The 18,089-nt window shown below is 39.4% G+C and overlaps 2 protein-coding genes across 2 annotated transcripts; one reads left to right on the forward strand and one right to left on the reverse strand.

Moving 5' to 3' along the window:
- Positions 1-593: 593 nt before the first annotated feature.
- Positions 594-17,142, reverse strand: LOC103715816 (sphingoid long-chain bases kinase 1-like). Its single transcript, XM_039115569.1, has 9 exons — positions 16,678-17,142; positions 15,535-16,077; positions 14,599-14,970; positions 12,993-13,086; positions 12,877-12,914; positions 7,051-7,197; positions 6,096-6,195; positions 2,903-3,867; positions 594-1,115 (listed from the first exon to the last, which is right to left on the reverse strand). The coding sequence occupies exons 2-9, from the start codon at positions 15,949-15,951 to the stop codon at positions 939-941; spliced, it is 2,310 nt and encodes a 769-aa protein (XP_038971497.1). The 5' UTR covers positions 15,952-16,077; positions 16,678-17,142; the 3' UTR covers positions 594-938.
- On the forward strand, positions 8,410-10,499 carry LOC120104424. Its single transcript, XM_039115570.1, has 2 exons — positions 8,410-10,227; positions 10,306-10,499. Exon 1 carries the CDS (start codon positions 8,496-8,498, stop codon positions 9,225-9,227), a length of 732 nt encoding a protein of 243 aa, XP_038971498.1. The 5' UTR covers positions 8,410-8,495; the 3' UTR covers positions 9,228-10,227; positions 10,306-10,499.
- Positions 17,143-18,089: the final 947 nt, after the last annotated feature.

Genomic DNA, 18,089 nt, shown 5'->3' on the forward strand with positions numbered 1-18,089 from the left:
ACAGAGTTAAAGAAATTTGCACAGAGATACAGAAGTAATGGTTTTGAAGGGGGATTGCCATGGTGGGGGCAACCATATGACTTAAATTTGTTTCTTTGTCAGATTAGGTAGATCTCCATGCTTCTTACACAAATGAGCTGTGATCAGGCTGAATACTTACTTATATTATAACAAGCAACACTATTTGTGCCTTCAACATCTGCTGTTGATGATGCTCCACAGTTATTTAACCGAAAAAGGATAGTGCTATACAATTTGTTTCACATAAATAGCATAATAATCCAATACTTAAATGCTATTACTATGGTTGGTATAGGTTTTCAAAAGTTTCCAGTTTGCTTAGCATGCGTATTTCATTATGAGAAGTCAAATTTCTTTAGTTGCCTGAAAAAAATCTGAAGAAAACAGTAGGAGGGCAGGATACTGATTTTCCCTGAAGTTATGAACATTACAGCTAATTTAATTAATAAGTAGTTATAGAATATGATATGGTGGGGGCAGGTATTCATGTCTTGACTGTGAGTAAAGAGAAAATAACTCAAACAAAAGAAATAGAGTCACTGACAATGAAAAGTACAAGCAAAGAAAAAAAATAAAAACCACATTATCACGAGATCGATTCCTGGAAAGTTACTAGTTACAATAAACAGACAGATCAGGTTCTATGATGCTATACAATATACATGTGTTAACATTTGAAAAAAAAAAAGATATCCCAGAAAGCCGCACCAAGTTGCAGAAACAAGCAGTGACAAACATTAAACAGTGATACATCAAAAAAGGGATTAAAAAAATATCACTCATCATGCTGAACAAGCAACAAAATTTACAGTGGTCTGATAAAACAAGACAGAAAATGTAGGTTGAATTATATGGTTCATAGTGGCGATGTTCTGAGTATCCACTAACATCCTGTGCAGTCAATGAAAACCACACCCCTATTGTTCAATCCTGGTGTGTTGTGTTCGTACACAATCTCTGGCGGGGTGGCCAATCAGTCTGCATTGATCTGGAAGCAAGGAGCACATGACTTGGCCATTCACATGACGAAGCTCCCCATCGATACCACATCCATTATGTGTATTTTTGGTTGGCTGAATTCTGACTGACTTTACCTGCAACATCCATGTATAACTAAGTTAGATCATGTGGTTAACCATTGGAATTATGAAGCTATTAAAGAACAAAACAAGTAAAGATGAAACTGTTAATGTTCATATTTTTCACATTAGGTAGCAAAGGTCAAACAACTGGAATAAAATGCTTAGTATTTCAGAATCGAAGATTTGAGGCTAATACTATAATCTGCGTTGCTGCACTAAATAATTTATATTTTCGAGATTTCTGACTTGGACATCAAGAATTTCTAACACTGACAAGCATATTTTCATAAATAGATAATTAGCGTGACAACCTATGCTTTGGAAGCATCCAAACCAGCTGAATCAAGACATGCAGATATGTCCTCACAGATTTCTGCAAACCCATTCCCCTCTCCCTCTACCTTTCCCAAAAGAAAAAGGGAGAGGAAAAAGGAAAAGAAAACCCACACACAAGCCCTATCAGTGTTCAAATCTTCATTTTTGACATTGCTAGGTTTAGAAAGAAGAGGGAAACACCTAAGGAGACAAGGACAAAAGTGATGAGAAAGGCTACATAAACTAGTGCTAATACTGACTGTAGCCCTCAGCAGATATGAATGACAAACAAGGATTGATAAAGCCATCCTCAAATAGAAGACAGGTATGATGGTTACGGTTATTGAATATTGGAAAAATGTTAACATTCAGAGATGTATGGAGTTACATATGAAAACGAAAGAACAAATAGGTTATTGAATATGGAAAATTCCCATAATGCAAAAGGTTTGAATCAGTGCAAGAATATAAGCAGCAAAGGCTTGGGGAACCACTAAGAAACTGCTTCCAAACAGTTTCATGATTCTACCTTGTAAGAGTTTCGCCTCTTATTTATGTTAATAGGCTTTAATTGTTATTATGGGCCTCATTTATGGGCCACTAGTGTTGCTGCTGTTTGGATTAGACCACCCCTTACCCTATCCAACTATTAATGAGTTACGAGGCACAAACACCTCGTCTTCCAGAGTTCTAGTTTGTCAACAAATAATAACATGGTTTTTAAAGGGAATAATGGTTATTCAATTGATGCAATCTCGAGGAAGAAAGAACTCAGTTTGAAAAATAGAATTTAATAGTCTTAGAAGCAGGGGACAGAAATGCTATTCAGTAAATTATAAAATGATCACATGGGGAAATTGTATAACTATGGAATCCTGTAAAAGTGTGACAAGAACACAATTAAAAATGCTTTAGTAATTCAAAAATGTTACTCAGAAGTTACTCAACTGGTGTGTTGTATTCTCATTGCTCCCTTTGAATTGGTATCATAAAGTTTGCCATGTAATGACGGAAACTGATTGGTAGAAAATACCTGAGTGACTTTTTCAAGTGATTTTTCTGAGTTACCATAGCATTGCTCTACAACAAAAAAAATGCTTTAGTAACTCAAAAATATCCCTGAAAAGGTTACTCAATTGGTGTGTTCTAGTCTCATTGCTCCCTTTCAATTGGTATCGTGAAATGTGCCATTTAATGAAGCCAAGTGATTGGTGGAGGATACCTGAGTGACTTTTTCGAGTGATTTTCCCTTAGCATTGCTCTTCAACAAATTGGTATCTTGTATTCTTATAGAAAACCTTAACAACATAAATCTTCAGAAAGTAATGTCATCTACTTCTTAATAAATTGTACAGAAGGCTATATTTTAAGATTTCTAATAAAGTGTCATTAACCTTTATCCTATTTGGTCCTTACTGAGATCTTCTACTAAGACATGCACCAGAACAAGGTGGGAAAAAGAATTAAAAAATTACCAATCATACCTTAATATATTCCACATAGGGCAGTGAAAGATGACGACCAAACTGCAAGCAGATGAAAAATCTTAATAATCCCAGTCTCCCTCTTCCACGGACCAAAAGCAGGTCCAAACTGTTGTCATCATGCTCAGCTGCTGGTGCAACAACCTGAGAACTTAAACTCTGGACAGTTTTACAGGAATGATTGCAGACCAAGACACCAAGAAAGTGCCCCTTCTTAACTACCCACTTCTCTTCTAACCTGGGAACAAGTTCCTTAGTGATACCTAGCTCTATGTCAGCAGGTGGCTCCGGCAGATGAATGGGATTCTCAACTTCCCAGTTAGGTTCAGTATCCCAATTTGGCTCAGTATCCCACTTTGGCTCAGAATCCCAAATGGGGCCTGGATCAGACAATGTTGATGAGATGTCCTCTTTGTCATTAATTGCAGTGTCTGCCCAAGAACACCCAGAAACATTTGTTTCATTCAAGCCAGTCCAACCTTTATCTACCTGTGACTTTGAGCTGATCCTTGGCCAATTAAGTTTGAGTGACAACTGAGATTGGGGGTGAAGAACTTCTTCTGGTTTTGTTGTCAAATTGCTTCTCCCCGAGGATAAATGTTTTGAATTAGGATCAAGGCCACAAACATTCTCATATGGCTCAGTGCTTGCTAGTGTGCTGCCAGTTGCATCCAAGTCTCCTGGAGACATTCTGCTCGGAGTCATAATTGAATCAATACTGGATAAACTGGAAGCCCTGGGAATGCCTTCTCTATTTGACCTCCGAAAAATGTTTGTGCAGAGGTTTTGCATATCAAGCTTATCTTTCTCATTTATAGCCTTTTCCTTGTCTGGTTCCTCTTTTGGAATAGGAAGATACTCCAACTCAAAGCTGTACTTGGGCAAGAATAGAAATTTAAGAAAACCAGCCACGAAGTAGCGAAGAGGGCCAAAACGCTTCTGATATTTCTCAGAAAGTTCCAGGACTACAATAAAGAAAATTAAAAGGAAAAGAGAACATTTTTAAACATCCATATCTCATAAGTTGAAATAAGCAATACTGATTGCGTGAGAAAGAAAATTATAGAAAAACAAACCAGGCACAAACATTAATTTTATACAATTAGCTAAATCAAAATAAATCTCAGAACTCATGTTTAAACAGTTTAAATGTGATTGCATAGATGTACTTGGACAGCAAAATTGGGGAAAAAAATTTCAATCACAATGGACACTGTATTTAGCCAAAAAAAAGGTCCTACATACTGTGAAATTTCTTTTCATCCTTGTTTATGTAGATATGAGAATCTGTAACCATACTTAATTGCTTTACATAGCACATATTAAGTTATATGAATCACCATAGAAAATCAACTTTTCTTGTGAAGAACCTCTGTCTTACAGGTAAGAAACCCTATTAGTATCGCTGGAAGACAGGACAGTCTACAAAACTATATAACCCAACTGCTGGATACCACATTACTTGCATTTTGCATGTAGAAACAAAGTATAAGGTATTAGCCTTGAATTATTATCAATCAATCATCTTAGAGAAATTAATATCAAATAGTCGAGCGAAAGGTACTGCATCTCCTTGAAATATTATGAAAAATTCATAATTTTATCCACTCAAACATTCAAAAGCAATTCATTATCCCATCAGAAATTCCATTTGTCAATAGAATACACAGCTCCAAAAGAGTCCAGGATTATGCATTTGGCATGCTAGCCAGAAGAATTTCAAAGGTAAAAGAAAAACGAAAAAAGAAAAAAAAGGTGTGAAGTTCAACACAAGAAGGATAAAGCCTCTCAAAATAAACTAACATGCACTAATTCATCAATTTTCTGAGTAATTTTTACAGACATCACTTAAGTGCTATTTATAGAGGTCAAACTCGCTGAGCTCCCCCAAAAGGATCAACTGAAATCCTTGCTCAATTATATACATATTTTCACTTAGGTTCCATTATTAAAAACGGCTTACAGTTATTCCTAGAACTAAAGAACTTCAAATTAAATAGGATAGAATCTACCTTACCAGGACTACAGGCCAACTTTTATGCTCTCACATTGCCAGAAAGTTACAGAGCTTAATTGCAACTCCAAAACCACAAATCGAATAGCTTAACAGTTGAAAAAGACATGAGTTCATCAAGTTACTTTAAGGAATACAACCGATTCATGTTACCCAAATAAGATGATTCTGAAAACACTCGACTGTGAATAATCTAGAAAAGACTATCAAGTCATTTTACATGCCCACCTCTTCCTAATCACTAGTAGTTTGATTTGTGTCAGAACCTCCTTCTTGTCTAACCACCCTAGAAGAGTTTAGATAAAAACAGTTTTGTGGTATTTCCTGATGGCACTTGCAGTTTCTGTTCCACTAAAATCAGACAGATGTTGAGAGTGGCCTTGTTCCTTATGGTTCCGATTTAATGATGAATTAGGTGGAAATTGCTTCAAAAGTTTAGTTTAAGATTTTTTAACCTTTTTCTCCCTTCCAAGTCATCTTCACTTGGCCAGATATCCGATCATAGTCAGATCCAAATTCAGGTGTCTAGTCATGCCCTTCTTTTTTTTTGGTGATGTAGTTATGCCCTCTTTTTTTTTTTGGTGATGTAGTTATGCCCTTCAGGGTTAATAACATGCAAAATAAGAGGCCGCAACATTTCCAAAAACTTGTGCAATTTCATGTGCAACCACTGAGCTACCTTGTTAGAGGCGATATCCCAAACACGAATTGCTTCCAAAGCTGACCAGTCCTAAATTCCTCGATTAGCAATACCTCCCTCGATGCTAGGCGCACATCCTTCAGCAAGCACATTGAGTGGAACTATGCCCACTATGTTTGATTGCCAAAGTACAAATTGAGTGTTCAAACTCCGTTGTTATAAGCAACATAGCTGAAATGCACTTAGCTCATAAATGTTTAATGTCAATTAAATAATTTGATAAGTTTACATCTCCCCAGAAGTGATTTTTTTTCTTTTTTTTTTGGATTCCACAAAGAACTCTTTTCCCTATCTTTCGAAAAATGGTTCCCATCTCCCTTATTTGACAACTAACTAGTTAAAAATACAGCCAATGGCACTTAAAGCAGACAAATAAATCACATCATTTTAGACAAAATAAAGTCATTATGCATAATATAAATTAGTAACGTCTGGTAATTTCAGGCTATGTAAACATAGAAGCACTAATTGCAAGTTACCATCACCAAGAAATCCAAAATACAAAACAGTCATTCCAAAGTGAATAGCCCCAGTCCGGATCCATTCAACGGCAAGAACATCTATAGCTGTGAGACCACCCTGTACCCAAGGAAAAACCAAATAATCATGCAAGAATCAGTTGTAAACAGCAAGAAGGATATTATGATCACTCAGCAATAACAAAAGGGTACTTTCTGAGAATTGTATTGCATGCTAAAAAGAATTTCATTGTAATAATATTGAACCATGAGCATAACGAATATCAAAAAGATTGAACATGCTGTAGCTTACAGAAAAAGGCATAAAAGGAAAAATATCCTCAAGATAACAGTTTGTAAGATATCCTGGAACTAGAAAAATACGGAAGCAACACCAACAAACTATACCTCAAGCATCTTCAGATGAAGAACACAACAGTAAATTCACCCTGAAATGTTGTAAAGTAACAATACACAGTAACTTGTGACATACTTGTAACTTGAATATATGGTGGTTGACATGTAGCAACAATAACTGGTTAGTAATACAGAAACCAGAAGCTTTTCTTGCAGTATGATTCACAGAAGAGATGCTGTCACAGCAGATCATGTAATTTGTTTAAATATCAAATTAACAAAGTAGTTGCAGTGCTATCCTTCCAAACTTAAAAGACCATATTGGCTAAGTGGTTTCTGGATTCATTTTTGTCTAATCAAAGCTTTTTTTTGGAAATTCGTTTGAAGTATAGTCTTTTATATAGTGCTGAGCCTCAACATTTGTTACCAACTTACCATTAAAAAAAAACTGATTGATAATCTTGATGAATAACTATTGCATTCTAAATACACAAATTCAGCATTTGGAAAGAATGGAAGATGAAACAGCACTTTGTATTCAAACAATACTAAGGTCGACCATTACCAGTATGGTGGATTGGTGATTACTTTATTCTGCTAAATAGAAATCTTTAAGTACCTTCACTATAGCCATTGCAGCAGAAATTGGATCTCTAACTCCCAGAACAGTCCAAATAAGTGAGTTGTCAGAACCAGCAGGAATGATGCCAATTGGGATTGAAATTGCTTCTTTCTGATCATCTCTGCTGAGCAAACCATTAAGAACCTGCAACATCATACAATTTACTATAATAAAATATTTTAAAAAAATTATGGCCAGATAATATTTTTTCATTCTGAATGTAAGAGGTTGCTAGTGTATATGCTGCAATTATGATTTAAGAGAAAACCAAAAAATAATTTTGGGATCTGATGAACCATTAGAGAGAGGACAGTGGAGAAAGAAAAGGCATGGGCAGGATCTGCTGAACCGACCTGTACCGGTTGGTTCAGCCCGTACCGGACCGATACCGACTGGCACCGGTCTGGTACAGGGGTATAAAACAGTTTCGACCCAATATGGGTTGGAACCGTTCGGTTTGAGCTTCGTACCGGTGCGAACCGGTTCGCACCGGTACATATTTGAACCGGTGCGAACCGGTTCGCACCGGTACATATTTGAACCGGTGCGAACCGAGCGGTTCGCACCAGTATGAGCTCGAACCGGTGCGAACCGAGCCGGTTTGCACCGGTTCGCTGCTGAAAATTAGTGCCAGCGCTGTGGCACTTTCGCACCGATACATATTTGAACCGGTGCGAACCGAGCGGTCCGGTTCGCACCGGTTCGCTGCTGAAAATTAGTGCCAGCGCTGTGGCACTTTGAAAGTGCCACTTTGTGCGGCACTTCGAAAGTGCCGCGTTGTGGCAAAATGTGGCACTTTTCAAAGTGCCACAGTGCTAAAACCAAATTCGTCAGCTTAGGTGAAGGAAAGGCAGAGAAAGGAGGAGGAAAAGAAGAGAAAGGCAAAGACAAAAGCGTGAAAAAAAATTAGAAGGGTCGAAGAGCGTCGTTTTTCTTGAAGAAAAATCCAGCAAAAACTAAATAAGGTAAAATTTCTTTTTCCTACATTGTTTTTTTCATATTTCATTTAAATTGCTAAAAAAAATTAAGTCAAAAATTGCCAAAAAATAGAAAATGATTCAATGATTCCATTTCGTCTTGAATTTTTTATATATTGTCGATATATGGACGATGTTAATGGTAACATTACTTTTGTTTTTACAGAATTTATATAATTATAATTTAATTAAAAAATTTAAAAATTAATTTTTAATTACAAAAAAATAGAAATTGAAAAAAAATAATGTGGTCGTATGAATGGAGCCATCAAGGAGAGGGCAACCCCAAGAGCATAATATTGGCTGAGAGCATGGGAAGATGCTCAGTGAACGGCACCAGTTTCAGTGCAATATTGCCACAAGTGCTTCAAAGGAGGAGGGGTAACCAGATTAAAGCAACACTTAGCCGGTAATTCTCGTGAGATATCTGCATGCTCGGAGTGCCCACCGAGCACCCGTCAGCTGATGAGGAAAAACCTCGCTGAGATCAAAGCAGCCAAGGAGAGGGCTGCCAAGCAGAAAGCGGAGGTGGAACGCCAAGCTGCAGAAGTACCTTCCTATCACTTGATGGAGTCACAGGCGGTCGAGGGTCCAGATGAGGAGGAGGCACAGATCCAGGCTGCCATGCGGGCGAGTCTGGATGATCGGTGGCAGCAGGAGGAGGTGGCGAGGCATCGGGCTCGATTTGGGCCCTCGTTTTTCGAGTCGGGCGCCGGTTCTGGTGGAAGCAGACAAGATCCAGAGTTTCAAAGGACAACCTCAGTCAGGGAGGGCGAGGGCAGAGGACGTAGTCGGATTACATCTATCCTGGGTGGTTTTGGTGGCCAAAAAAAGTCTTCCGGGGGGATTCCACCAGGTGCGTCAATCCATGATGTAGATCCGCATGCCTTCCCCAGGAGAGATTCAAAGCAGCAAAGGGTAGACACAATGTGGAAGAAGGAGAAGAAGAAGGATATGTGGCGAGCTATTGGATCCTGGTTCCACTTCAGCCACATTCCAGCGAATGCTGCAGACAATACATACTACAAGTCTGTCATTTCTGCCATACAGTCTGCCGGTCCTGGTGTCGATCCTCCAGGTCCGAAGGACATCTACGGTGAGCTTCTTGACAACAATAAGGAGGAGCTACAGAATTGGATTGGCTCATATAAGAGCAAGTGGCCCACATATGGGCTCACTCTGATGTGTAATGGTTAGACCGGTCCGACAAAGCGGGCCATCATCAACTTTCTGACATACTGTGATACGAAGACCTTCTTCCACAAATCAGTTGATGCTTCGGATAAGGTGCACAACGCCTCATACATCCTCAGACTTATGGAGGAGGTGATTGATCAGATTGGAGAGAAGAATATCGTGCAGGTCGTTACTGATAACGGGCCGCAATATAAGTTGGCCGGGCAGGTCTTGATGGAGCGGCGACCATAAATTTTCTGTACCCCATGTGCTGCACATTGTATCGACCTCATCCTGATGGACATTGGAAAGATCCATAGGGTGCAACATATGGTGGAGATAGCCCAACGCATCACCAGATATATTTATAGCCATACTTGGATTCTTTCATTAATGAGAAAGTATGCAGGAGGATAAATTCTTAGACCAGGAGTCACACGGTTTGCTACGAATTACATTGCACTTGATAGCCTTATCGAGAAGAAATGAGCCCTACGTCAGATGTTTGTCAGTCCCGAGTGGCAAGAAAGTAGATATGCCCAGGCCGGCACTGAAGGAAGTAGGATGGAAGACTTGGTAAGCAGGCAGTCATTCTAGCAGCGGGCCAATGCAATAGTCAAGGCTATCAAACCATTATATGAAGTGCTGCGGGCCGTGGATAGCGAGAGGTACCCCCAGATGGGCTTTTTGTATCACATGATGGAGAAGGCAAAGGCTCAGATCATGGAGGCAGATGTAGCCCATGCCCAGGAGTACATCGACATCATTGAGCGGCGGTGGGAAGCCCAAATGGGTAGGAAATTGCATCTAGCAGATAAGCGATAATATTGATAATTATACTGATTGATATATTTGTATAATTATACTAAGATGGTGTCATCTATGTGCAGCATACTATCTGAATCCTCGGTTTCAGTACGAGAGTGGAAGTGGTATGGATGATGAACTTCTTCATGCTCTGCGTAATGTTATTTATAAGATGGAGCCTGATCCAGAAGTCGCCGCGTCATGTATAGAAGAGGTAACTATGATTTAGTAACATACGTAAATATATCGGATCTTATATTATTGACATACTACAACAAGCTTCTTTCCACAGACCAAATTATTTAGAGAGGGCAGCCACAGCTTTGGACAGCGACCAGCTGTCGTGAGCAAGACAACTATGAATCCAGGTACAATACAAATCTGCAAGACATTTTTGCATCTGAATTATCTTCAACTATGAGGCCATCATATATGTAAAATGTAATTATCTTCAATATTTTTGCAGCTGAATGGTGGATTCATTTTGGCCGATCCGCAAAAAATCTTAAGCGAATAGCTATCCGGATCCTCTCCCAAACGGTCTCCTCGAGTGGCTGTGAGCGCAACTGGTCCACCTTCGGCCTCATCCACAGCAAACAGAGAAACCGTTTGACACAAAAGCGCCTCAACGACCTAGTTTATGTGTACTACAATCTGCGGTTGAGGCTAAAATGCATTCAGGAGGAAGTGGAGCTTAAGTATGCAGATCCCATCTATAAGACTTTTACAGATGATGATGATAATCCTATGCTCGACTGGCTTGCGGCCCAGCAGCAGGAGCCCAAACTTGATGAGCTAGAATCGCCTCGACGATCAGCCAGCATCATAGCCACCGAGGCTATGGTCGATCTACAGCAATGGGCTGAGCGCAACATTCCACGCACTCCTACAGCTGATATGACGTGGCTAGAGGGGAGCCAGTCACCGCATGACTGGTACGACGCTCCCGTTCAAAGAGATGATCCTCTCATGCGAGGACGAGGACGCTCTCGTACCCAGTCGACTCGATCAGGAGGGCGTCAATCCCAGCAAACAAGAAAAGAAAAGGAAAGGGCCCCAATGGAGAGTGTCGAGAAGGAGACTTGGACCAGCAGTGATGAAGGTTCTGGTGGTGATGGATCTACTAGCCATAGAGAAAGTGAAGGACAGTATGGTACTACTTATGAGACACAGCCGGAGAGGTTTTCGATGCACCGGTGAGTCTCAGTTTACGCATGCTACACAAGATACGGACCACAGTAGGCCGTCTGATATAGGTCGGTCGGATACCATTGCATATCGAAGAAGAGCTCCTCGAGGTCGTTCAGGAGGCCAGGATGCAGCTGCAGATGATCTCCCATGTGGAGTCGGATCCATTGATGTATCAAGTTCCGAGTCTTCCTATTATCCGCGGCCTCAGCCAGCCTATGGATATGGTGCATCGGAGTCATCTTCCGATGGCTACTATCCTACGCAGCCCGGAGGGTCTTACGGGTCGGATTTTGGTGCGGGCATATTCGAATGGGCCCCTTATCAAGACACCTCTCAGAGCCAGAGCTTCAGCGAGAGATCCGAGAGTTCTTATGACCCGACGCGCATTCCTCGAGGATTGAGCATACAAGACTACAATGCCGCTTGGTTAGAGGGATGGGTTGATCTGCCTCCATATTATGCTGATGATCCAGATATTGACGAGAAGCATCGCCACTCGACCCGATTTTAGATATCCGAGAGTGCTTTAAATGTATGTAATTGATTGTATCTTAATTTAAAAAATTTTTATGTTCTTCATCTCATTATTTGAATCATTTGGAAGTAATAAGTTGCATCATCTAGTTTTAACATTGAACCTAAATATAAAAACATCAAAAAAATATCCAAAAGTGAAAGAACTCCAAAAAAAAAACGACGATGGGGTCGAAACCAGGCCGAATATGCCCTATCGATACGGTATCGGTTCGGCTCGGTTCGGCACCGGTACTGTACTGTTACCGGAGCCGACCGGTATGTCGGTATGATCGGTACCGCGAACCTTGGGCATGAAACAAGGAATCAAATAATAGTGGATAATAACAACACAAAAAGACGGAATATGTCATGCATGAATTTGCACACTATATACAAAAATGAAATTGAAATATTTAAATTAGAAATGGATAATGTCTAGCAACGTTCATGATCATAGCAAACTCAACTACATAGATTTAGGTGGCGAAAGAGAAAAACACTAAAGGACATCATAGTACAAAGAGTCTCAAGGAGTGGAAGTATTATGTGATGGAGACTAAAATATACTATATATGATGGAAACTCCTTGATTCTCTGTATCTTTCTCTCTCTCTCTCTCTCCTCTTGCCCCCCTCCCCTTCCCCCTCCCCTTCTTAGAAAGGCAATAAGTACTACTGCATTTTAAAGAAATCACTGGAGGAGATGTGGAAAATGTGTGAAACCAGAAGCAAAGCTAGGACTTTTTTTTTTCGGTTCCTGGGGTGCGGGTGGAGTGAGGGAGATGACTGGTGTACTTCTTGCTCATTTGTCCAAGAGTGAGAAAGCTTGAGAAAACCTAGTGATTAACATAAAAAGTTACCAAGATAGAGGCAAATCAACTCTAATACAAGTTAACTAAATGTTTTCAGTTCTAACTAACGTACCAAAATAAATCACTATGCAACCTGCACAAAATGACTAAATTATTCTGATAACACACTAAACAAATCCATCATTTGTTAATCACTAAAGATTCAACCAATAACATGAAAGATGATTAATGACTAAAGAAACATTCTCTTTCAAGAGGAAGACAGATGAATACCACAGAAAAAGTAATGGAAGAAAATTTAAATGATGGAATAGGAGAGAAAGCTGGATCAAGAAAATAACTGACCTCATTTACAATTCCATCACCTCCAACACATATAATTCCTGTAAATGCATTACAATGAGGTGATTACTGAACTGACACGAGAAACAAATGGTGAGAACATAACTGATGATATTTACCATCAGGGCATGTTTCAAAATTGACAGTGGAAGCAAGAGTTCTTGCATGACCTGCAGATGTTGTTTTGACCACTTCCATCTTGAAACCTGCAAGCTGTACCAATCCATAATGTAAACTGACAGCTAACACCGACGGACAAAATTGAGTTTAAAGAAACTCCAGAGAGAAGTTATCTACATCCCAGTGTTCATAGCCAAGAATTTGTTTCATTAGAGATATCAATGTCTACTCCTATTAGTGCACCGGAGGTTATTCATCTGCACACCGGTTATTCAACAGCGGATAGGCTTAGAGCTCCTACGAACACACCGGATATTGAAAAGAGCGCTTACTCTTCTTGCTGCGGAGTCGTTCACAAGAGAAAAACTAGCTGTGGATTCAATAGCAGTTTATTCTCAAAAAGCATACTAGTGCCTTACCTGACTTCCTTTTCAAATTGAAACTTAACTCCGACGACAGGCAACTGTGGCTATCCAAGCTAAGGGTAAGTAGGGTCCAGCAGGGTCAGTCTGGACCGGGTCATAAAGTGGCACAGATAATAGCAATATAGGCGGAAAAAGATTGAAAAAAGGGCCGAGAAGTACAAGGATGATGACGATCGTGAATTCTTCAAAAGATTGTTGGAGCAAAAGAACTGGCAGATCGATCAGCTTGTAGCTGAGAATGACGCATTGAAAGCGGCCTTATTCGAAACTGGTCTCGGGCTGGACCTGGCCCCCCAAAAAAACTGTGGAAGATCGACCAATCCTCACATTATCATCGGCCTCGCTCAACGAAAAAAGAGAGGTGCAGCTCTCGCCAAGAGTTCGAGCAAGCAAAGTGATGGAAGATTCTATCCCGTAAAACAGATATTGGACACTGCAGAAGTATTTCGCAATTGATTTATCTAAGAATAAGTTTTTATTTTAAATCCATTGTAATTATTTCATCTTCTTTTTATAATAGAAAAAAATTAGAAAGAAAGAAAAAGAATAAAATTAGTTTTAAATCTTTGGCACGATCCGTATTTTCCCGGAATGGATCATAATAAAAAAAAATTAATGTCTCTAGGGAATAATAATTGGCATTTCCTTTCTCTCAATCAATGGTGTCATGTTGAAATACAAAAAATTGTTTAGTATGCAATCTGCTTGTTATGGACAGGTCGACACATTGCTACTAACACAAAGCGATAGTCCTTATCAACCATTAGTTACATGGTCCACCGCCTTTCCAGCACAAAAGCCTAGCTTTTTTAGTGCATGAGTCTAGCCTTCCACACTCTCTTTCCCCTCGTTTTGAATGACAGTGACATTATATATCATCGAACACAGATTTCCTGATCATATGGTGTTGTCAAGACGTCATCATCCTCTACAATGAAGATTTTATATGCTAAAATCTCTAAAGAATGATTTACTCTTCCTACCAACATCTTTAAACTGTAAAGAGAGATTATTATACACATAAGTATCAATATAATTAGTTATAATCATAAATAACAATGAAACACTTTGCTTAAGGATCAACAAACCAATTCCATCTAAAGTAGCGTAATACAATATGAAGTTTCTTGAGAAAAAAAGCTGAAAAATGTTTAACAAAATTTACCAAAATTTAACACACCTTGAATATTGGCTCCACTTCTCCATGGAAAACTTTACTTGACCGACCATGCCCAGAACGAGGATTCAAAATCACAAGAACACTTGGAGGAGTTCTACTTTTGAAATGTGGTAGACCATATGGAAGATTACTTGCAACTATGTTAGAAGCCTGCTTCTGGGAAGACAGCATGGGATGAGGTAAACAATTCACAAAGCACTGCTGGTCCGCAAAGCTGCTGACCCAGTGAATGGCTTCCTCGGAGTTAGAAGCCAAAAACCGATAATCCATTTGTGTTCTACATGGCTTTGAAAAACAGGAAAGCCCATATGACTTTTTTCTAAGAGGGTATGAATGCACTGTAAAATGTCGGAGACCAGCATTGTATGACACCTGCCAGAGTAATGACAGCATAGTTATGAAGGGCCAGTCACCTTAACAAGGGTATCAAGTTCTTCTTTAGCATAGCTTTGACCAAAGATTGGCACCGATCAAATATTTTGAAATATATATATAATTTAAGTTTGGGAGATTGAATCAGCAGAAATCATCAAATCATGTCATAAAGCATCAGATTAATTGAAACTGTAAAAGAACAAGGTTCAACTATACCAATAATTTGCTTTCCACATCCATCAAATGCTAGTGAATTTGTAACATCAATCTCCATGTATTTTCACTAATAGACTTCTTTTCCCTTGTTTAGTGACAGGAAACATATATATGGATATCAATGACAAACAATAGCAGTAAGTTTACACAAACCTCCATCTAGCCATCCCTATCATAAACCAGCTGAAATAAAAAATACTTACATGTATGCGAATTTAACTTTGCTAATATACGTCAAACAAGATTTAAAACACTGTGATTTCTTTATGAATTTAATCGAAACTTGAGTTTGTACCATAAATCACATGATTCATAACAATGCACTGATCTCTGTAGAGAGCTTACAGATATGACGTCCTCAAGGCTCAGCTTATGAGATCCCCAAACCAGTTCTTTGCTTGTAAGTTTTGCATAGACAATGTTAGGATTCGAGGTTCCAGACCCAGTTTCAGCACCCGGACTTTCAGATTTCTTTTCAAGAGCAAGCTTCCCAGAAAAAACTTCATACCCTATCAAATCACAGTGCTCATCCCCAAAATCAATTCTGTGCTCTGGTGCTTTTACTTTGCCTGGAGATTCATGGATTCCGTTGGCCTTATGTTCCCTCAAAGATGTTCTCTTGCCTCGTTTTTCTGGAAATACAGTTGGAGAGGAGGGTTGCCCAGATGCTTTTTGACAACGCATTTTGCTCAAACGGCGCAGACATTGTTGGGGCAATCTGAAAGAACTATTACTCTTCAAATGGCAGAGAGATTTCTGCATATCTTCCTTCAACCAGAACTTCAGTACATGAGCAGAAAGTAATCTACAGCAGCACCAATATGTTATGAACTGCAGAGCATATCACTCAACAGAACCCATGAGAGAATTCTAGAATAATTGCGAAACCTGCATGATAATAATCATAAAATGAAAAGATTAATAGCCATCATGACAGAAATATTGCACGAAGAAAAATTCATAGCATACACATTCCATGAATTAAACTTCAAGAAGTGAATTAGTAAAGAGTAGCATCCATGGATTACAATAGCTGATTAGAAAAATTCAGTTTTGCTATATCCTGACTCATGCTTCATTAAGTTGTTATCTTTAATCTCAATTAAAAGGTCCCATGCCCTCTGAGTTCTGACCAAGATATTTAATTATTAAACTAAGAAATACTAATCGGAAGACAAGTCTAACAGCAAAGTATCTAAATGATATCTATAACCTACCTTCACCTAACACCATATTATGACAAGTAATATTATAACAACCACAATCAGAACTAGTAATAACTAACTTGTTCATTTCGTAACTATTAATTCTAAATCACAAAAACTCCAAAATAAAACCGGAAAATCCGAGATAAGAGTTACCGATCCCCATACCAATAAAACCCCAACATAACACTTCACTAACACATTCGGAAGAACACGCTACGAGCAAAAGGAATCACAAGCCATCAAATGCAACAATCGAGACCAAAACAATCACATTTCTCACCAAAAGAAGAAGAAGAAGGAGAGAATTCTACGAGTCGAGTCGACGAAGAAAACCGGCTACTGAATCCAGGGGAATTCACCACTTCAGGCGCCAAGAAAAAAACGGAGACCGCCTCGCTTTCGTGGAAGCTAGAAAGAAACCAATCCGGAGAGAATGGAGGAAAGGCGGGGAGATATTAAACGTTGGTGTGTGAAACGTGTCAGACGCGAAGCTAGCGTTTAAAGAGGGGGGAATTGAAGATTTCGTTTTTATGCATATATTTTTTTTCTCCCTCGCTTTCTTTCTCCACCTTTATCTCTTTTGTTTAGCTTTTCCTTTCTCTTTTCCGCGCTCGGAGATGGAGGCGTTTGGTGGAGTCGCCATTATTGGGTCATTTTCTATCTTTTTTGGAAGGAGAGGGGGGGCGGTGGGAAGCTGGCGGTTGGGATGAGCCAGGCGCAGGCAAAGGTGCCAACCAACAAATGATTCGTTGGTTACTTGATTTCAATTGTTGTATTACTCCCTGCTTTGAGCTGGGGTTAGGTGTGGGACAAAATATTTGGAGGTTGTTTTCTTTTTTCTTTTCTTTTCTCCGATAAACCGGATATATTAAATCATTCTAGTGAAAATACATGCGTGTGAATCAGAAGATAGAATATGCAAAAAAAAAAAAAAAAATAGAGGACATAATCGATGAAGCAGTCTAAGAAGTAGTTCTCGTGTAGTTAGCTGCATATATCACCATTCAATCATCAGCACTGTTAGCTTCTCCATAGATATATTTCACCTCATACGAAAGAAGAGAGATAGTTGTGATCAGGGAACATGGGTGCAGTTTTATCGCTGCTGGAGGACGGAGCACACCTAGTTGTACGGCGGTGGGAGCAGAGCTGCGGGCTACTTGAGAAAGCGTTTTATATACGAGACGGGTGTTGGGGGCCGACAGGCTTGTCCTCAAGGGCGACTATTCCACGGTGATTGACTGGATACGAAGAGTGGACACGTATAGGGACGGCCATCCCCTGATACAGGACACTCGTAGTTTAGTGCAGGAGCTGACCTCCTATCACATTGTCCATGCATACCGAAGGCGAATAGTGTAGCAAACTGTATCGTTTCTTATGTTGTTCGGCATACTAGAAAGGTCTTCTAGTTTAGTTTAGATTGCATTTCACATGCTTTATTTTGTTTACTTTCTTTTGATATGTCTGATTGTATTCACGTTAGAGGTATATGAAATGAAATATCATTTTGATCAAAAAGAAAAAAAGAAGAGAAGTAGTCATTCTCCAGCAATCCAACATCAATGGATGGGAACTAATTTCGGTAGTTGATGCATTTGATAGCTATCAAACCACCGTCAACAACGAGCCCCCTTCAAGAAATAATATGTGTAGCATACAGATGCTTCAGAATATTTGGAGGTCAAATAC

Source organism: Phoenix dactylifera, chromosome 18, assembly GCF_009389715.1.
Source record: "Phoenix dactylifera cultivar Barhee BC4 chromosome 18, palm_55x_up_171113_PBpolish2nd_filt_p, whole genome shotgun sequence".
In the NCBI taxonomy this organism is placed as follows: Eukaryota; Viridiplantae; Streptophyta; class Magnoliopsida; order Arecales; family Arecaceae; genus Phoenix; species Phoenix dactylifera.

Excerpts from the sequence above, each read along its gene's own strand:
- LOC120104424 (XM_039115570.1), top strand. The coding sequence starts at position 8,496 with ATGAGGAAAAACCTCGCTGAGATCAAAGCAGCCAAGGAGAGGGCTGCC.
- LOC103715816 (XM_039115569.1), bottom strand. The coding sequence starts at position 15,951 with ATGCAGAAATCTCTCTGCCATTTGAAGAGTAATAGTTCTTTCAGATTG. Across the intron at positions 6,196-7,050 it reads CTGCAATGGCTATAGTGAAG|GGTGGTCTCACAGCTATAGA; the intron begins GTACTTAAAGAT and ends CCTTGGGTACAG. Across the intron at positions 1,116-2,902 it reads CCTATGTGGAATATATTAAG|GTAAAGTCAGTCAGAATTCA; the intron begins GTATGATTGGTA and ends TGGATGTTGCAG.